This window comes from Loxodonta africana, chromosome 4, assembly GCF_030014295.1.
Source record: "Loxodonta africana isolate mLoxAfr1 chromosome 4, mLoxAfr1.hap2, whole genome shotgun sequence".
Classification (NCBI taxonomy): domain Eukaryota; kingdom Metazoa; phylum Chordata; class Mammalia; order Proboscidea; family Elephantidae; genus Loxodonta; species Loxodonta africana.
Genome location: NC_087345.1, coordinates 130,915,254 through 130,936,818, shown reverse-complemented (window position 1 = coordinate 130,936,818; position 21,565 = coordinate 130,915,254). Strand labels below are relative to the sequence as shown.

The window sequence follows — 21,565 nt, the reverse complement described above, 5'->3', positions numbered from 1 at the left end:
CTACGGGGCAGGTCTACTCCGTTCCATATGGTCATTGATGACAATGAGCTTTTTTTTTTTTTTTAAGTATGCCGATATATATATATTCTGTTTCCTTTTCCCTGCATTCCTGTGGGTCACTTAAAACATTTTTTAGGATTCTATTTTGATTTTTCTATACTTGATTGCAATGGTTTCTTTCTTTTTATACTGTTTTTGAGTGTAGCCCTTTGTATAGATTTTTTTCAGTGTCTCAAAATACTATGGAGAATAGAGAAATATTTTAGAAAGAAAATCTAGCAGTGGTAAAGAGCAAAAGAAAAGATAGAGTTGAAAATATCATAAGTTTATTTACATACAAATATTAATGTATTTTTTAATTCTCTTCCCTTCTTTCTTCTACTCTCCCCTCTCCTGATAAGTCTTTATTCTTCATTTCTGGAGTTTGTCTGATGAGGTACATAACTTTTCATTTCTCAAGCATTTCCCTGTTGAGATTCTAAACGTTATAAGAAAAGGTATAAATATTAGGGAAATTCTGTGATCTACTGAAGGAATATTTTTCCATTTTTCAATTATAAGTATTTTCACTTAATAGAATTTTATTTTTCATGATGAAGATCTTTTGACATTTTACAAATTTTAGAATGAAGAATCACAGTTCTCACAGTAAATACTGTATTGTCAAAAATAAATCGTGTCAGCCAGCCTAGAAGAAGATCTTGCGTATCACATATCTCATGCTGTACTATATAAATAAAGTGACAAGTTACCTGGTCTTAACTAACAAGTTTAGAAATAGCCTCTAAAAGCTGTGAGTGGCAAATATAAGACATTATCACTGAGTATAAAATGTAAACTAAATCTTAGATGATTTAATTTTTATATATGATAAGTTTCTGGATTCATTCTCAAATAAGCCACCAAGACACCAGTAATTATACTTTACTTTTTTTCCCACTGGGAAATTCTACAATACATTTGAAATAGTTCAATTCATAAATGATACATCAGTAGGGTTTATAATATGGTAAATTCATCTTTTATAATATATATTATAATATAGGATATACTCGTCTTAAGAAGCAGTCTTACGTCAAGAACTGAAATGATTATTGTTTTTCTTCTTTCCTTTCTTCCTCCCTCCCTCCCTCCCTCTTCTTCTTCCTTCTTTTTTTTTTTTTTTACTGTTTATACTTTACCAGCACTGCATGGGGCACTGTACTGTTCAATGGTGAGTTCATCTGAAGCACAAAAAGGATGGATATGATGAAGAAGGAGTGAAGACATTCAGCAATAGGCACCTGAGCAGTTAATTATCAATCGTGTAAATTAAGTAAGAAAGTAGTGCTCTGACATACAAAGCAGAGCTATGGAGCCAATAGAAATGACTTACTTCTTCTATACTAAGCCATTTAAGATTGGGGGAAGGGGACCAAGGGGGAAAATTGGGCCTAGGTATAGAATTGAGGGACAGGTTACACAGATGATGTGCATATATGTCTAGCTATAGGACTCCATGTAGCCTTGTTTCTCAGTTTCATTTTTTTCTCTTTGCAGTTGTACCTTCCTCTCTAAACTGTTCTTTGATGCAAGAAGAAAATCAGTTTTAACACTACCAACATGCTATACTGTACTGGCATATAAGATCATAAGTTTCTAGTTCAAAGTCATGAGTAAAAGGAAGAATTTCCTGATATACTACAAAGTTTTTCAAGTTTTATGAGATTATCCAAAACAAACAGTGGCTGCAACAATGGGCTCAGACATGGCAATGATTGTGCGGATGGTGCAGGACCAGGCAATGTTTCATTCTGTTGTACATAGGGTGGCTATGAGTCAGAATTGACTTGATGGCATCTAACAACAATAACAATCCAAAAGCACTAAGTCAAAAGTAAATAACATTCTAGGTTTCATATCACGCATCAGTGCCAAGATGTCTTTTAGTTATTGTTACTCTTCATATCTTTTCGGAATCATTCAACCCATACCAAACAATTTTATAGGGGAATTTATATAGAACATTGCCTATTGCTTTATTATCAATTTGTAACAATGGTTTTAGGAACCATTTAGGAGATAGATGACAGCCTAATATATAAGAATATGATTATTTGGTGACCATAAACTAACATTTTCTAAGAATATGATTATTCGGTGACCATAAACTAACATTTTCTTCCAATGAAATGTTGTGGAGTTTTTTGAGAAGGTGGCCCTTTAACTCAGTTGGTCGTTTGTTCCCTTATAAAACTCAGCATGGGTGAATCTCACTCACCTGTCTCATAATAATCATAGGCCTTGATTTTAGCTGGTTTTAAATTCTTTACTTTGATATTTTGTTCTACTGAGAAGGAGAAACTCAGGTTTTGACTGGTTAGCTGAAGAGACAGGAAAATTGAATTAGAATAAAAGGTGAACTTAGTTCTAGTTACCATCCTCTCACATTAAAATATTACAAAGCCCTGCCATTTTGAGACTTACATAACACACTCACTGACAGGTAAAATAAAGACAAAAGAACTAAGGACAAAAGGGACAACTGTATGAACAGTCCAATGTGGTAAACTGAGCCTTGTTGACCAGTGCAGGCCTAATTTCCCTCTGTGGCCATTTTCTCCACCCTTAATTATACATATGAAAAGTCCTGTTTCTTATCTGGATTGAAATTTAGTCTCTAGTAGTTCTTCCTGATTTAGCACAGGTCACAGAGACTCTTACCTCTTCAAAGTAAATCAGGACATGGTTGGTGCTCACTTCAGTCCTTTGAATCTCAGGCCTTTCTTGGAGCTGTTGACCAAGAACATAAGCCAGAAATATGGGATGAGGAAATTTTAGGCTGAGAACAGTTTTCAAGTATTTATAATCCAAATGTGCTCAGAAGCATCCAAACTGCTAATACTAACTTCTTCAGGAATAATAGTAATATGATGAGGATGATGATGATATTTATTGAATGCTTACTATGTCCTAGTTGCAATTTTAATTGATTTTACATGTATTAAATCATATAATCTTCATAACAACACTAGGAGGTAGGAACTGTAATTATCTCCTTTTTCAGATGAGAAAATGAGTGCAAAGAGATTAATTCATCCATTGTTAAAAATTTTTTTTTTTTAATAAATGGCAAAACTGATTTGTCTCATATAAGTCTGACTTCAGAGCCTGCTTAACTGCTAAGATTTCAAATTTGATTAACCACTAGAAATTTGAAATTTCACTAACATTCTTTTAAATACCACAAAGTAGACAATTTTTAGCTTTCCCAATATATATATAGTTGTTATATTTGATCACTGGGTGGAAAAAAGTGCTTTTTCATTTAACTGCTCAAAGGGACTTAGAGTGTAAATAAATCGTACCATTTGTGTTGGCCTTGGCTGGAACAATTATTTGTGTGGTAATGTGTGAGGGCCTGTCTAAAAAAGAGGTTCAAAAGACTGAATTCCAAAAAGAAAAAGGGATTTAGAATTATATTTTAAGGAGGAATCTGAACTAGGAAAAATAATTATTATATGTACTCGTCATTTGTCATGGGCTACAAATGTAATTCACGTTTCATTTTTAAGCTCATTTTACATCACATTTCACTTTTAAGCTCAATTTACCTTTGTTTAAATAGGTTAGTAGTTGAACATTTAATTGTGTCACCCAGGGACTCCAAATAACCATGATAAACCAATAAAAACCAAACCTGTTGCCGTCAAGTCAATGCCGACTCATAGTGACCCTATAGGACAGAGTAGAACTGCCCAATAGATGGGTTTCCAAGGAGTGACTGGTGGATTTGAACTGCCAACCTTTTGGTTAGCAGCTGTAGCTCTTAACCACTATGCCACCAGGGTTTCCATAACTGTGATACTCACTATTAAAATGATGGAAACACACTCTATTTAAAGATACATGTTTGGGGAAGTAAATCTCTTGAAAACCACATCAATAAAATAAAATTGACAGCCATAAATGTGAGCATTAGTCATGACTTATCTGTAAGGGATTCAGAGTTTACCTTTTTCACTGATGGTTTCACAGGTATGAAGCCTGATAACATCTTCACATCAACAATAGCCATGTTGGAACTGGATCTTTCCCCAGTGTAACTAGGAAGTCAAGACATAGGTATTAGGCACTCAAACAAAATCCACTGGAATTTGTTCAAGACAGCAATCTCCCCTTTTCCTTTACTTCTAGTGTTCCCTGTCCCTAACTACCACTCCGTTCTTATATATATGCTATTTGCCTCCATTATGGTTGTTTGGAAAAACCATTATTTTTTACTCATTCTCTGGACGTATGGCAACATCCTTTTCTCATTGTTAAGTTTTTTCAATAAGAGTGAAGAAAAGTTTCTTTTAATAAATACTTCAGGTGTTCCACATTCATTATGTGTGACTTTGGACAGTGGAGTTTCCCCACACAAAAAAATCAATTTCCCAGCTTTATACAAATGACCTGGTAGTGATGAAGGATTTACCTAATGTTGACGTGAATCTGGAATTTCTTGTGAGCAGCTACTCCATCACAGTTCTTGGGGAGAGTATCAACCTTCAGGGTGAAGGGAGCTTTCTGTTCTTTCTTGGGCAGGATGTTATATCTCAGGGATGTCTAAAATGAATTGAAAAAGAAATTGTTTATCTTTGCATTCAAATAGTCTCACAGTCTCTTCCAGGTGATTCATACTTCCTCTTAGCACCCATTTCTCTTTCTATTTTGAAATTCACATTTCACTCTGAGACTTTCTCTTCCATTTTCAAAATTCCTCAAGCCCTGGCAGTCTCACCTGGAGGTGCACACATCCTGTCCCTTTCACATTTGTGAGGTACTCCCCTGGAATCTCTGGAAGCTGGACCTCCTGCAGCAATAGGCGGTTGGCATCATCTACTTGGAATTCTTTAGAGAAGGCCCCTGAAGACTTGACTGTGACTGTAGTTGCTTTCTCACTTTTAGTAAAAGTTTCTGCTCCATATTTGGAGAGAGCTTGGAGAGCTACCACTGTATCCTGAAAAAAGATGGGTGTGGAAATCACAGAAGAGTAAGCTATCAATATTAAACTGGATGCAAACTATGTTAATACTATTCTCTCTCAGACATATTCAGTCAAAATCATAGCCCTTAAACTGAATTTCAGTTCAGTTCAGATCACGGTTATTAACCATGAACTATTCTAGGTACTTTGTGGGGTCGAAGCAAAAGTTTCCTCATTCAAACATCTTAGAATATGCATAGAGAGATTAGGCTCAAATATTTGACACAAGTAGAGGCTATTTTAATAATTTATACATTTATGCAACAATGTCTTTTGTAAAAATTCAGAGAAGGGAGAAGAAAATATGTCATAGAATAGTTAAGAGAGGACTGTGAAGAAGGTGAGAAATAAGATTATCTCTGAATGATGGGAAAGATTTATATGAACAGAAAAGAGGTATATGGGAGACCAGGGTGAGGGATGTTTTAAAAGAAGACATGAAAATGGCAGTGAGACAATTCCAGGAAAAAATGAAAGAATCAGCCTAACTAGATAAGAGTGTTCATGTTTACTGGAGAAAGGAAATATTTTGGTCAAAATATTAGCTAATTCTAGACCTTGGAGGCAAAAAGATGTATTCTATCAGGGAAGTTATCTTTATGAAAACACTGCTTTAGGAAAATTACTCTACCTGTACTATTGGGGGTCTACTAAGAAGAGAAGATATGAGAGTGTAAAGGGAACAAGGCAGTGATCCATATATGAAATTTATAAGACTGGGACTTGGCTGGTGAGGGAGGAATGGAGAAAGTGTGTATTAGAAACACCAACTACTCAACTATTCGGCTGCTAAAATATGTTGTTTCTGCCTATGTGCTAGTATATTTATTTTCCTCCTAGAGTCACTGCACAGACCTGGGTGGATGAGAAGCCTCCCTGGGGATTTTGTTGCTTGGTGATCCATTTCACAATGCGTGATGCCACAGACAGGTCTGCTGAAGATGGGGCAGGCTGGACAGTAAGATAGGTAAGGAGTATGTAGGACGTCATCTCCACTTCAATGGAAGGAGCCCGGGGTTGATAATAGACAGCATTAGCTTCTTGAAGCTTCCCAGGTCGTTTCCAGTGGATTGAATCCTCTTTGAAATGGAAAAGAGTAGCATCTTTAGCTTAGAGAATGGTATACAGACCAAAGTTTATTAGTGGTTACCAGGAGTGAGTGGGAGGGAAGAGTAAAGGAGGACTCAATGCTTTGGGGACATTGAGATTTGGTTAAAGGTGATGGTAAAATTTGGGAACAGAAAAAGGTAATGACTGAACAACATGATGAATGTAATGCCACAGAACTGTGTATGTGAAGATTTTTGAAATGTCAAATGTTTTGTTACATATAAAAAAAAAGTAACTCATGAATGATCATTATAATTGGAGTTCAATGGATTGACATAAATCAAATGAAAGCATTAACTAATCACCAATCAAGCAAATAGTTGCCAAGAAGGTAAATTAAGGTTCCAGTTAGTCACACAATGTCTTTGTGTCTGCTACATACCTGTGTGAAAAGTTGATCAGTATAGGGTCTATAATGTGTGAATTAATAAAATGGTCCATGTTACTTAAGAGAATTTAAGTACTAGATAAAAAATTATTCTTACTATCGTTATGATTAAGGTAGCATGATAGCTACTCAATAGGTCTTCTTTCCTTTTTTGATCACTGGTGATTGTTGAAGGTAAATTTTTCTATGGCAGCTCTTACCTTCTTTTACAGCCTCTCTGTCTAGTGATTTAAGCAGCTCACGTCTCATGGCCTGGTTTCCTGCTAGTGCAAAGGCATAGGCCAATAAAGCCTTTGTGTAGACAAAACTCCCTTGGGCCTCTGAGATGGATCTCCAGGCTGTTTCCAGACAGAATAGAGCATTTCGGACAACTAAGTGCTATGAGGAAGATGAAAGGAGATCCTAAGACAACAGAACCAGGCTAATGAACAGTCCCCAGGCAAATCTTAGATTAAAAGCCACAGTGTGCCTGTGTAATATCACAGTTCTGACCAGATAATAGTTTCCCCTGGAGTTTCTGAAAGAACCTAGTTCTTTAAGTTCCAGTGAAGTATACCTTGTCGTGGATTGACTTGTGTCCCCCTAAAGTATCTGTCAACTTGCTTAGGCCATAATTCCCAGTGTTGTGTGGTTGTCCTCCATTTTGTGATTGTAATCTTACGTTAAAGAGGATTAAGGTGGGACTGCAACACCCTTACTAAGGTCACATCCCTGATCCAATGTAAAGGGAGTCTCCCTGGGGTGTGGCCTACACCACCTTTTATGCCTGAGCACATTGTTGCAGATGGCTAAAACAATACCAAAATTAAACATCATGAAACCTGGAACCCATTTTCCTCAGAGATTCATAGTTTCATACTTTTTATTTCATTTGCCAGGAAGGTACAGGGAATGTGCTAGTACATACACTGACGGGCAGTGGCATCTCCAGTAGAGCGATGGTGATGTAGGCAGAGAGTGTCAGTTCATCATCTACTCCACCCTGTAAGGATCAGAGGTAGAGACACTCAGACACATCACTAATTTTTAACCAAAGTTCGTCAACTTTGCTTTTCCTCTTGGACAGCTTCTATTGTTGTTACTTGCTGTAGAGTTGGCTCCATCTCATGGAGACCTTCTGTACAACAGAATGAAGCATTCACTAGACAATTTCTTTTCTTGTGTTGTATTGTTGATTTTCTTCTTCACCCTAAAATTCTTGAATCTGTCTCAAATCACCTTCTCTCACTTGTAATGGTATATTGGTATTTTTTTCACACCGCTTCACCCAATAAAAAACTATTAGTTTATTGCTAGGTTTTGGAGCTTTAGAGTGCACCATTTGCCCTCAAATATATGCTACCAGGATCTGAGGACCTACAGGAACATCATTCCCTCCTGTATATCCCTATCTTTAGCGACCAGAAAAATATTGCAGAAGTTATCACCTTAATAGCATTGTTTAGCAGTGATCCAGAGCGTTGGAAACAACCATTTTCCTTTTGTCTCTGTGAGAGCCACGTGAGGGCATTCATGATGTGTGAGGTCTCCACAAAGATGTACGACTGGGCTTGAGCAAAGGACTTGAGCACAAATGCAGTGAGCCTGTCCAGCAAAGAAGAGACAGAGGCATGAGGACTACCTCCCTTGTAAACTCACTTTGTACACTGCCTAGAGACATTGATCTTCACATTTCAGTAGGAGGGATATCAGTGAGGGGGATTAGAAGGGAAAAAGATACTTGAAAGCTGAATATTCTCTAGTCCAGCAAACATTTTAATCTCTGTGTTTTTATTTCAACTCTATTGGTTTCTGCAGAGTAGATGCTTTTTTACTTTTTTCCTATGAAACCCCTGTAAAAGTCTCCAAGCTTCCCTACCACCAACACTGCCATTTCCTGAATGTTTTTTCCCAAATATTACATCACTGTCTCTTCCTCCCCTTTCCCTCCTCTTCTCCCTTAATGCAGAGTATAGAAGCTTCTTCCTCTATTATTTCACATAAGAACACATTCTGCCTTCTATTTCCATTTTGGAGGTACCTATTTCACCCTATGAGCTATGCTATCAGGGCAGGTGAGCTTTCAGAGACGAAATGGTGAGATCATCCAGTTGGGATGATACACATGTGGGTTATTAAAGGCTAACTTTTTTCCATAATGGAACTCCAGGTATTCGAGAGTAGCCATATTTACAGAATGCTGAAATATCATGGGTCTACAGATAAAAAAAAAAAAAAATGGAAATAATTATCTTACCATGTGTTTCCCTGAGTTCGACCATCATGATCCCCAAAGGTGCTGTGTGAACCATCATTGTGCTTATAATTCAACTGTCTTTGATACCCTGTAGAGGAATTTTTCATACACTTATGAAATAGCAGAAGCATTGGAGGATTAATCAGTCTTTTCTTCAATGCTTGTTGAGCGACCATAGGGCAACTACTGTTTTACTGAAATGTTTTCAAGCCTTGATGATACCATTGAATTTTATGGTTGTATGTTGTTGTTGTGTGCTGTTGAGTCAATTCTGACTCATAGTGACCTCATAGGACAGAGTATAACTGCCCTCATAGGGTTCCCTAGGCTGAAATCTTTGCGGCAGCAGATTGCCAGGTCTTTTCTCTCTTGGAGCAGCAGGTGGGTTCAAACCTCCAACCTTTCGGTTAGCAGCCAAGCACTCAACCATTGTGCTACCAGGATTCCTTTATGGTTGTATAGTGGGACATTTTATTGGGTACTACAGCAACTATGACTAACAAATCTTAACCAAAGGGATGTTGCTTGAGTTTACTGATGAATATATTTAGGGAAATCAATTAAGAGTTTTCCATATGGGTTAATCTCTCACCACTGACGAGATGGCTGATGGCTTTGGACTTGATTTTCTCTGTTAGCTGTCGTGTCTCGTGCAGATAGTTCAGGACATAGATGTTAGGGACAAAAAGGACCATATTCTGTTCTCCACAACCATAGGGCATCTGGACAAGATTCTGAAGGTTTTGCATTGCAGAGCCCAGTATATCTCCTGGGGATTAAAAGATGTTAAAACAAACAAACAAACAAACAAACAAACAAACAAACAAACAGAGGAACTCAGAGATCATTTGTATTGGGATAGGAAAATAGATTATTTACCTGAGAGGCTAAACCTTTTATGGATGGAGAAGACCAGAAAGCACAGGAGGTAAAGAAACAAGAAAGAGAAAGGAAAGTGAAAGGCAGAAAAATAAAGTAGATTGTTCAAGGATGGAGAAAGTAGGGAAGAAACTGCAAGACAGAAAATACACCTTTTCTGATGGGTCACCTGTCTGGTAAAACTGAACTACCAATTATTTTCAAGTCTACTAGGTATCATCATCACCTAGTCAATCTCTTGAAGATGAGGGCACAGAGAGGTGACCCTGCTTATTTTTAAAGAGTCTGTCAAGTCATAATAGAGGCCCCGTACCCATTGCCATCAAGTTGATCCATAACAACCAGCCCCATAGGGTTTCCAAGGAGCACGCAGTAGATTTGAGCTGCCGACCTTTTGGCTAGCCGCCGTAGCTCTTAACCAGGGTTTCCATAATAGGGGTAGCATGACATTTATTGGATCTTGTTTCTGAGTAATAAACTGTGTTATCCTAGGCTAAGTGCTCTTTCTCTCATATTAATGACCAGTGTCAGGGACTTCTTTAACCATAGATGGTGAGACCCTATGCACTAGAATTATAGAGATGGACAGCAGCTTCCTTTGGAGCTAGGAGACTTACCCACAACTGTGTATGTCGCCCTAGTAGATCCTTCAACCACATCTGAAGGAACTTTTAGAGACAACTTTTCAGGAACTCCAGTATCTAATGAAAAAAAAAATGTATACAAGGGAGTTAAGATGTAAATTTAGTGATCTCCAGTGCATAGTTGTTTATAAAGCTACATGACTAGATAAGATCACCAAGCGGTACTTAAGGAGAGAAGAGGTCTGCAGACTGAGCACTGTCCTCAAGATGATTCTAGATGGTACAGAGTTGAATTTTCTTAATACTAATTTTTTATATTATTATATTAGTGGACGTTGGTAAAATATTGGTTTTCTATATATGTTGGTGACCTGGAGTTTCTTTTCAAAATAATAGTAAGAGACAAAACAAAACAAAACAAAAAACCATTGCTGTCAAGTTGATTTTGACACATAGCAACCATATAGGACAGAGTAGAACTGCCCCATAGGGTTTCCAAAGAGCAGCTGGTGGATTCAAACTGCTGACCCTTTGCTAGCAGCTGAGCTCTTGACCACTGTGCTACCAAGGCTCCAGAAAGTGGCTTAACATGAGAATTTTATCTATTTTTGACACCTACCTGATGCACAGAGCAGTGTGTTGAAAGTTTCCTCCTTTTCTATTCCTTCAGGCTTTGTAGTGGAAAAAGAAAAAAAGTAAGGTGATACTGAGGGTTCAGGAGGAAAAGCAATTACTTTGAAGTAGAGGAGAAAGTGATAGTAAAAAAAATTTCCTTGTAGATACATCCATATTCTTAGAATGAGATGTCACTGTCACATAAATATTGTTAGTTGCCGTGAGGTCAATTCCGACTCATGGTGACCCCATGTGTGCAGAGTAGAACTGTGCTCCCTAAGGTTTTCAAGACTGTGAACTTTTGGAAGCAGATTGCCAGAACTCTCTTCTGAGGTGTCTCTGGGTGGGTTTGAACCATGAACCTTTCAGCTAATAGTTGAACTCTTAGTTATTTGCATCACCCAGAGCTCCCACATAAATATGAGGTAATATTGTATTACAAAATAAGGCCCCCAAGACTCAGGGAAAGTATACTGATCACATACCTCAACTAACAAGGGCTTCACTATGGTATCCTTCTGTCCTGATATCTGGATTTTAGGTTTCTCTTTGTCGCACAATTCCTGAGACTGTAGGGCTTCTGCAGATGCTGTGAAATTCACCTTTCCTATGAGAAGGAAACGGTTAAATAGTGATTTTTTAATATCAAATAGTTTCTCCTTTTAAAGTTTCCTCAATATGTCTAGTGGTTTTCGAACAATAAACTCATTCTTAAAGGAGGAGAAAAAGCATGAATCCGGGTCAGAGTGAAAAGCAAATCGTCAGAATGTACGAGGTGAAACATGTCAACAACTTTATCACTCACCCAGTGACTTTGGTGTCACTGTCCAGTGTATGGTTTTCCTTCCATTTTCACAGATGCAGTGGGATTCTGCATTCTTCTCTACTGGGATGGCCAGGAAGGCAGAAGAGTCTTCGAGCTGCATTCTGACCTGTCCCCCACACCCATGAGCATGTTTGAGAACACAGGCAGGTAATAGGGTCAATCCTAGGAAAAGAAGCTTAGGAGGCAATGCATACTAGTCTAGAAGCCTGTTGCCACCGCCTCATTGACTCACGATGACCCCATGTGTGACAGATTAGAACTGCTCCACAGGGTTTTCTTAGCTGTGATCTTTACAGAGGCAGCTCACCAGGTCTTTCTTCTGTGGCTCTGCTGGGTAGGTTTGAAATGCCAGCCTTTAGGTTAGTAGCCGATTGCAAATGGCTTGTGCCACCCAGGGACCTATAAGGCTTTAAGAAATTATGCAAACAAGCTAAATCCTATCAACTACTTTGTAGTTTAGGTTTTTGCAATAAAGGGATTGAAAAGCTGACAATTAGAATACGGAATGTGCACAATTCAAGGCTTGCGTTAACGCAAGGAAGACACATTCCTTTAGTAGGTGTGAAAAAGTGAAATAATCCGGTGGAAATAATGTCTGAATTTAGGACTACGCAGATATTTAAAAATATAACCTTACCACCTTGAATCAGGTAGCTTTGCTCTTACTACCTATTTCATCCCAATATTAGGATACATTGTATTTGGTAATGATTTACCCTTGAGACTAGAGACATAGGTAATGAGTGGTGATCATATTCCTTCCTTCTACTTTCACTCGCTTTTAGAGAAGTGCCCTTACCCAAATGCAATGGGACAAATAGTTGAGCACAGTGGCTTTGAGTGTGAAGGCTTCTCCTCGCACCACAGAGTAGGGGAGGGTGAGTTCTAGGAAGAAAGGCTGGAAGACTTGAAGAGAGACGATGGGGGAGAGGCCAAGTCCTCTTGTTCCAGACAAGCAGAATGCACTGGCCTTCCATTCCGTGATGGTGTCCGGGACTTTCATGGTCACCTCACTTCCACCCGATGAACTAGTGAAGGGAAAGATAAGAGCGAATGAATCCCTTGTTTAGTGAGAACCATAGTTGACCCTAAGAGCATAATGATTAAGTAGTCTAGAATGGTAAAAGGAGCCCTGGTGGTGCAGTGGTTAAACACGTGACTGCTAACCGAAAGGTTGGTGGTTTGAACACACCAGCCACTCTCTGGGAGAAAGATCTGGCGATCTGCTCCCATAAAGATTACACCCTTGGAAACTCTGTGGGGCAGTTCTACTCTGTCCTACATGGTTACTATGAGTTGGAATCAACTCAACAGCAACAGGTTTGGTTTTTAAGTACAGTAAATGTTAAATTTGACTTTGACATAAGGTTTGGCACCCCTAGTGAGGTCTCTGAGGGTTTGGTTTCTTTTTTTTGGGGGGTGGGGTGGGAAATGCAAGGCTTCCTGCTTTCTATTACTTTAGGTATCTCAGGAACCAAGGTCCAACAAATTTACATTATTTAGCTATGAAATAGATGAACTGTGAACCTAAATATTTACTAGAAAAGAATGGAGAAGAACTGAAAGGAACTGGAACCAAGGATAACACCAGAATATAGGGAAGTATGCAAATCCTCTCCTAAACCTAATTCGAGGCAATACACAACTTACTTGAGTGCCACCAAGTCCCAGATCCAGGTCTCCGGGAAATACTTCCGGACTATCTCATTTACTTGAACATTCTGTACATTTTCTCTCATTATCATTGGATAAGCAATTCTGGAAGGAGCAGGTGACCCAGGTACACCTAGACCTGCCCCCATTGCTATGAGGAAAAAGACACAGTGCTCAGCATGAGCCTCATTTTTATTGTTAATTTCTAATAATTGCCTATTTATCAGGTAATTTATCAGGTAGGCTAAGATCATTAGCTCAGGGAATGTTTATTGCTGGAACAATTTAACCTACCAACTTATTATTTTGCTTACTTATCTATTTGTCCAAATAGAGTCTAGAGGTAATTGTATGTTCTCTGGGGATAAAATTAAAGGCTGATCTCCCTAAACTGAAATAAAAAGGATTATTCATCTGGTGAAGGGGAGGATAAAGCGTAATTGAATATGCCAAATACTGTCTTTACACTGAGATGGGATCACATGTCCTCCAGGTCAGTGAGAATCAAACAAGAGGAACAGATAACAGCCGAAGCAAGAGGAATTCAGGAATGACTTTTTAAACCAGTGAATGAGATACAGAGACATGAACAATAAACAATAAGAGACAGTATAGCATGTGTTATAGGTTGTGGGGACTCAGGAAAGAAAAGAGAATGAATTTTAGTTTGACCAAAAAGGACTTTTACCTAGATCAAAAAACAAAACAACACAAAACCCATTGCTGTTGAGTCAATTCCAACTCATGGTACCCCATGTGTTACAGAATACGGTTTTTTGGCTGCAATCTTTAAGGAAGCAGATCACCAGGTCTTTCTTCCATGCTTAGTATAGTCATACTACCAACCTTTAGGTTAGTAGTCAAGTGCAAAGTATTCATTTGCACCACCCAGGGACCTACTTTTACCAAAGTGGAACTTAAGATGATCATTAAAGGATGGGAAGCAGAGGAGAATGGGGAGGGCATTCCAGGGAAAGGGATATGCAAAGGATACGAAAGACTCAGAGGTGGGAAAGGGTGCTTCACAGGGGCAGTGAAAATCTTACCTCTCTGGAGTAGAATGTTTATAAGAGATGTGTGTTTTACATGGTACAGTAAGTAGTGGATGTAATTATATAAAAAATACAAAGAAGATTGTCATTGTTATTAGGTGCCATCTAGTTGGTTCCAACTCATAGTGACCCATGTATAACAGAACGAAACGCTATTGAGCCCGTTGTTGCAGCCACTGTGTCACTCCATCTCATTTAAGATCTTCCTCTTTTTCACTGACCCTCTACTTTACCAAGCATGATGTCCTTCTCCATGAACTGATCCCTCCTAATAACATGTCCAAAGTATGTAAGACCAAGTCTTGCCATCCTTGCCTCTAAGGACCATTCCGGCTGTACTTCTTCCAAGACAGTCCATAGTATATTCAATGCTCCTCACCAACACCATGATTCAAAGGCATCAATTCTTCTTCAGTCTTCCTTATTCATTGCCCAGCTTTTGCATGCATACAAGGCAATTGAAAGCACCATGGCTTGGGTCAGGCACACCTTAGTCCTTAAAGTGGCATCTTTGCTTTTTAATACTTTAAAGATTTCTTTTGCAGCAGATTTGCCCAATGCAATGCATTGTTTGATTTCTTGACTGCTGCTTTGATGAGTGTCAATTGTGGATCCAAGTAAAATGAAATTCTTGACAACTTCAATCTTTTCTCTGTTTATCATGATGTTGCTTGTTGGTCCAGTTGTTAGGATTTGTTTTTTTTTATGTGGAGGTGTAATCCATATTGAAGGCTGTGGCCTTTGATCTTCATCAGTAAGTGTTTCAAGTCTCTTCACTTTCGCAAACAGGGTTGTGTCATCTGCATATCGCAAGTTGTTAATGGACCTTCCTCCAACTGATGCCTCGTTCTTCTTTATATAGTCCATCTTCTCAAATTATTTGCTCAGCATACAAATTGAATAGGTATGGGGAAAGAATACAACCCTGACTCACATCTTTCCTGATTTTAAACCACGCAGTATCCCCTTGCTCTGTTTGAATGACTGCTTCCTGGTCTAACTACAGGTTCCTCAAGTGCACACTTAAGTGTTCTGAAATTCCCATTCTTTACAATGTTATACATAATTTGTTATGATCCACACAGTTGAATGCCTTTGCATAGTCAATAAAACACAGGTAACATCTTTCTGGCATTCTCTGCTTTCAGCCAGGATCCATCTGACATCAGCAATGATATCCTTTGCTCCATGTCCTCTTCTGAATCCAGTTTGAATTTCTGGCAGTTCCCTGTTGATGGGCTGCTGCAACTGCTTTTGAATGATCTTCAGCAAAATGTTTCTTTACTGTACCCGTTGCTGTGTAGTTGATTCCAAATCATAGCGACTCTATAGGACAGAGTAGAATGTCCCATAGCATTTCCAAGGAGTGTCTGGTGGATTCGAACTGCTGACCTTTTTGTTAGCCACTGAAGCTCTTAACCACTATACCAGCAGGTTTCAAATTTTACTTTAGTGTCATATTAACGATATTGTTTGATAATTTCCACACTCTGTTGGATCAGCTTTCTTTGGAATAGGTGCAAATAAGGAACTCTTCCAGTCAGTTGGGCAGGTAGCTGTCTTCCAGATTTCTTGTCATAGACCAGTGAGCCCTTCCAGCACCGCATCCATTTACTGAAACATCTCAATTGGTATCCATCAATTCCCGAAGTCTTGTTTTTTGCCAGTGTCATCGGGGCAGCTTGGACCTCTTCCTTCAGTGTCATCGATTCTTGATCATATCCCGAAATGGTTGAAAGTCAACCAATTCTTTTTGGTACAGTGTCTCTGTATTCCTTCCATCTTCTTCTGATGCTTTCTGCTTCATTTAATATTTTTTCGTAGAATCCTTCAATATTGCAAATGGAGGCTTGAATTTTTCTTCAGTTCTTTCAAATTGAGAAAGGCCAAGTATGTTCTTCCCTTTTGTTTTTCTATCTCCAGGTCTTTGCACATTTCATTATAATATTTTACTTTGTTTTCTTGAGACAAAGTTTAGGGCAAATAAATTAGATCTGTTAAAGTAAGGGTAAGCTTGATTAAAAAAAAAAAATAGAGTGATAGTCCAGAAATCAGAAGATATAGATCCCATATTTGTGCCTTAGGTGTAAAATAGAGTTAGATACGCTTTTTCAAAACCTTAACTACAATAGTTCTGTGAATTCTGGAGGCAATAAGTGTACATGAGAAATAAGTGACATGATAAAATCAATGTTAAAGGGCAATTAGTAATTCACAGTACGCAAGATTGAAGTGGAGAGTCAAGAAGGTATATTGAGAGGTTTTTCAGTAATTTGGTTATGAGATAATGAAGGACAGGATTAAGGTGGTGTAACTGAAAATGAAGAGGGAAGAATGGATGAAAAATTAATACAGAATATTATAGAATATTGGGGATAAAATCTTAACAATGGTATCCCGAGTTTTCAGGTCTTCTAGATCATTGTATTGACATTTCTTTCTCCTTAGATTTAGAAAGAAAATGCATACTTCCGAGTGACATGAAAATAAGGCAATAGTGGTTTTCAGATTTTTTTTGACAAAATACATGCTTTCACATGGACTCATTCTTTAGATTTTTTTAAAGAATTTTATTCTCAAAACAACACCTTGGTGAATTTGGTGTTGCCATTTTTGACTTCAGACATGAAGAAATTGAGCCTCCAAAAGGTTAAGTGAGTCTGTGAATATTCAAAATTGCATAAGTCATAGCAGATACAGGTGTAATGGGAACTCTCCTCTCTGTTCTTATCACAGTGCTCTTTTTCCACTATACTAGGTTGTCTTTCTGTTTAAGAAAGTGTTTTCAACTAGAAGTTTACTCACTGTCTTCCCAGGCAAATGGTTTCAACTGTATTAAAATATGTGTTCATGCTTATTAAAAAAGAAAGAAAGGACTTTGTCCCACTACCCTAATTTTTACCGGGAAGCAGGACTAGTAGACATTCCATCAGGTAGATAGAAAATTATCTAGATCTGATAGCAGTAGAAAAGAATATTCGAAGTTAGAATCTTTTAAACTTTTCCCCTTTCCCGGTGTACTTGAAAGGCACAAAGAGATTAGCAGTATATCTGATTAGTTGAATCATTCAATTTTGTCCAATACATCGAAATTATTTTGATTTCCATAAGAGGATTGTGACAGAGACATTTAATATCTATGTTATCCTTCACATTTCTCAGCTTTCCTTGATCTGTGGTTAGGAATTACGTGAGAATTTCTGGCCAGCGGGATATGGGCAGAAATGATGTATGCTACTTCCATTCTTGACCCTAAAAGTCATGTGCAACCTTCCTCCTCCTCCCCCATAGCAGTGATCTTGAACTAACAATTGAAGATAGGGGAGTCACAAGATGGAAGCAGACTGGAAGCAGGCTGGATATCCCTGACTCTCTTCTGGAAAGCTGCAGGGCTCACAAGGAGGTTTGGTGTGAGCAAAAAATAAACTACTATATGCTAATTCACTGAGATGTGGGAGCTTGTTACTGCAGTATAATCTCTCTTGTTGTTGTTGTTAGGTGCCATTGAGTTGGTACCTACTCATAGTGACCCTAAGTACAACAGAATGAAACACTGCCCAGTCCTGCGCCATCCTCACAATCATTATGCTTCAGCCTATTGTTGCAGCCATTGTGTCAATCCATCTTGTTGAGGGTCTTCCTCTTTTTTGTTTACCCTCTATTTTACCAAGCATGATGTCCTTCTTCAGGGGCTGATCCATCCTGATAACATGTTCAAAATATGTGAGATGTAGTCTCAGCATTCTTGCTTCTAAGGAGCATTCTGGTTCTACTTCTTCCAAGACAGATTTGTTTGTTCTTCTGGTCTGGCAGTCCATTGCATATTTGATATTCTTCACCAACACCACAATTCAAAGGCGTCAATTCTTCTTCAGTCTGCCTTACTTATTGTCCAGCTTTCGCATGCATATGAGGTAATTGAAAACACCATGGCTTGGGTCAGGCGTACTTTAGTCTTCAAGGTGACATCTTTGCTTTTTAATACTATAAAGAGGTCTTTTGAAGCAGATTTGCCAATGCAATGCATTGTTTGATTTCTTGACTGCTGCTTCCATGAACATTGGTTGTGGATCCAAGTAAAATGAAATCCTTGACAACTTCAGTCTTTTCTCATTTGTCATGATGTTGCTTATTGGTCCAGTTGTGAGGATTTTTATTTTCTTTATGTTGAGGTGCAATCCATACTGAAGGCTGTGGTCTTTGATCCTCCTATCCTGTTGCCCCATTCTTCTTCATATAGTCCAGCTTCTCGGATTATTTGCTCAGCATACAGACTGAATAGGTGTGGTGAAACGATACAACCCCGACATACACCTTTCCTGACTTTAAACCATGCATTATCCTCGTGTTCTGTTCTGACTAAAGACAATTGAGGTAGGCTAAGAATATTTTTTGGAGGCAGTGGTGGTTCAGTGGTAGAATTCTTGCCTTCCATGGGGAAGACTCAGGTTCAATTCTCGGCCAATGCACCTTGTGAGCAGCCACCACCACCTGTTAGTGGAGACTTGTGTGTTGCTATGATGTTGAACAGGTTTCAGTGGAGTTTCTAGATCAAGTCAGACTAGGAAAAAAGACCTACCGATTTGCTTCCAAAAATCAGCCAATGAAGACCCTATGAATCATAATGGTTCCAACCCATTGTGTGTGGGGTTGCCATGAGTCAGGGGCCAATTCAACGGCAGCCGGCAGCAACACCCGGACACATTAATGTATTGAATTCATAGGAAACAGGGAAGATCTGAAGTAGCAAGATTGCTGAAGGCTATGTGATTTTGATGTCAGACAGAGAGAATAACAATGATTGGTTAAAAGTATTTTTCTTGGGAAAAATGTTATTTGATAATAATTTACCAAGAGTCATCTGGCCCAATGCTTAGAAAAATAGCTTTCTACTCCAACCCAACCCAGTAAGACATCCTATTTTCTTCTATTATTCTAGAAAACAAACAGATCACACCCTTACCTCCTCCGTAGCCTATAGGAACTGGGTACACTTGAGGCAGCAGACAAAAATGTGGCTTACGGGTTTTTGAGTTGGTAAAAATATTTAATCCTACAGACTGGAAAAATATTCATGGTTAAAGCATATTTTTGAGACTGGAATTAACTTCTTAAACTTGTATTACACTTGCACTAATAACATACACATAGCTTGTAGGATCAGATGATAATTCCATGCAATAGTGAGGTGAGCAATTTTATAAATGTGAAAACCGAGGCACAGAAAATCAAGTTCATTCAGTTAGCGAATGTTAGAATTGGAATCAGAACACACTTTCTGATTCTTATTTTGGAATTTTGTCTCCTGTATCCTGATGGGAGCCCTGGTGGCAGAGTGGCTAAGCACACAGCTGCTAACCAAAAGGTCAGCAGTTCAAATCCACCTGCCACTCCTTGGAAACCCTATGGGGGCAGTTCTACTCCGTCCTATAGGGTCACTATGAGTTGGAATTGGCTCAGTGGCAATGAGTATATTCTGATGGGAGCCCTAGTGGTGCAGTGGTTAAAATACTTGGCTGCCAACCAAAAGGTTTTGAACCTACCAGCTGCTTTGTGGGAGAAAAATGTGGCAGTCTGCTTCGGTAAAGCTCTATAGCCTTGGAAATATTCTGATGCCACTTTAATTATATTTTGCACCCAGGAAACTAAGTATTTAGTCCTGGGTGCTTTTTTCCTTTCTTCCCCCTCAAACAAAAATCTGTATCTCTATATATCTATCCATATCCGTATCTATACATATAATCGATGACTTTATCATAGAGTAATTTTTTTAATTGTAATGTTGGATATAGTTTTTATGCAACATGTCGCATATTTTTCTCCACAGTCTTATCAAAGTTTGCTTTATTTATGTTTCATTGGAAGATATGCCTTTTCCTGAGTACCTACGCTCAAATCATCATTTGTCTTTCCCCTTTTCTTCCTCACAGTTTCTTTTAACTGTCTTTGACCTCTTTATTCAAAACACACACACAGATACCCACAGCAGCCTAGTTCCTAGAAGTTCTATGTTCCCAAATTTATGTTCCTTCAATGGTAGCCATAGGTAAATACTACTAGCTGTCTTATCTCAGAGTACATGGGGCACTCTGGACTCTGGGTCACAGTTGTCAGCAGTGGTAGTGGTGTGGGATGGCGAGAAAAAGGTCTGAATATAAAAGTTTAAAGATTAAATAGCTAATTAATAAAGCTAAAGGGTCCTCATTCCATTTATCCCCCCTCCCCCCCAGCAACTGATTTATGACTCTGTCTAGAGATACAAGAAGAGAGAGTTAACCTGCTCTCAGCTAAGCCACCAATCTGTGTTAGAAGAATGAAATATGTTTTCCTCAAGGTATTGTAAGAATTTTTAGTCCTTTTTGGTAGGTATAAGATTAATCTCACAATGTGGATAAATTACCCTTTCATAATCCTGCCTAGTTATAGTTAATCCTGAAAATACACATTATCAAACCTTTTTCAATGAAGAGCTACTTCCTGGTTTACTGAAATTTTACCGAACTAAAAGTGAGGACTAAAGTACTGTACTTTGTGTATTAAATCATTCAACAACTATTTATTGTGCAAGTGACTAATATAACGGCTGCCAACAAGTACTTACCCTTGTAAAGATGCCAGAAAGGCTGTGGAACACGTTTTTTGTTTTTCTCACATGTTATGTGTGATATGAGAGAGGTAACTAGCTTTGGGGTCAATTTGATTAAGGTTTTGAACCTTAAAAGTAAACATTTACTATTTAAGGCATCAGAGAAATTTATTATGTTTGAATATCTGTATGTATACAAAATTCTCTACGCTTCTGAGGTTCCAGTATTTTTCTGTTAATCCTCGCTTGACTGGGGGAGGGGAGCAGATCCTAGATCTTAGGAGCCCATTTCTTCTCCAGCTTAACAAGGTCTGAGGAATGAACTTTGGTTACGTTTTTAGGAAAAAGAACTACCTTGAAGATACTATAGACATCATCTTCATCCAGGACCAGCTTTGGTGTGTAAACGATTCCATCCATAGTTATGTCTTCTGCATTAGTGCAGCTTTCACCATCTTCATTCATAACCCCTCCATGCATAACACTTGGGACCTCCTTTAGTGGTAGCAAATTATAGACCTGCAAAATCGAGAGAAGGAATCCCTGAGTGGTGCAATAGTTAAGCGCTGGACTAGTGAACAAAAGGTTGGCCATTCAAACCCACCCAGAGGGGCCTTGAAAGATA

General features: G+C 38.4%; 1 protein-coding gene across 1 annotated transcript in view; it reads right to left on the bottom strand.

The window, feature by feature from the left end:
- Positions 1-455: 455 nt before the first annotated feature.
- Positions 456-21,565, bottom strand: part of LOC100657825 (alpha-1-macroglobulin-like) — a 76,672-nt gene continuing 55,562 nt past the window's right edge. Inside the window, exons 16-36 of the mRNA XM_010590866.3 lie at positions 21,295-21,459; positions 19,303-19,414; positions 13,300-13,453; positions 12,449-12,677; positions 11,629-11,755; positions 11,309-11,430; positions 10,828-10,879; positions 10,242-10,325; positions 9,338-9,514; positions 8,746-8,833; positions 7,937-8,093; positions 7,417-7,491; positions 6,710-6,887; positions 5,867-6,090; positions 4,766-4,984; positions 4,460-4,590; positions 3,995-4,085; positions 2,704-2,772; positions 2,261-2,363; positions 1,182-1,223; positions 456-478 (exon numbers count right to left, since the gene is read on the bottom strand). Of these exons, the coding sequence (XP_010589168.2) occupies positions 456-478; positions 1,182-1,223; positions 2,261-2,363; positions 2,704-2,772; positions 3,995-4,085; positions 4,460-4,590; positions 4,766-4,984; positions 5,867-6,090; positions 6,710-6,887; positions 7,417-7,491; positions 7,937-8,093; positions 8,746-8,833; positions 9,338-9,514; positions 10,242-10,325; positions 10,828-10,879; positions 11,309-11,430; positions 11,629-11,755; positions 12,449-12,677; positions 13,300-13,453; positions 19,303-19,414; positions 21,295-21,459 (2,622 nt within the window). The remainder of the gene's footprint in view (positions 479-1,181; positions 1,224-2,260; positions 2,364-2,703; positions 2,773-3,994; positions 4,086-4,459; positions 4,591-4,765; positions 4,985-5,866; positions 6,091-6,709; positions 6,888-7,416; positions 7,492-7,936; positions 8,094-8,745; positions 8,834-9,337; positions 9,515-10,241; positions 10,326-10,827; positions 10,880-11,308; positions 11,431-11,628; positions 11,756-12,448; positions 12,678-13,299; positions 13,454-19,302; positions 19,415-21,294; positions 21,460-21,565) is intronic.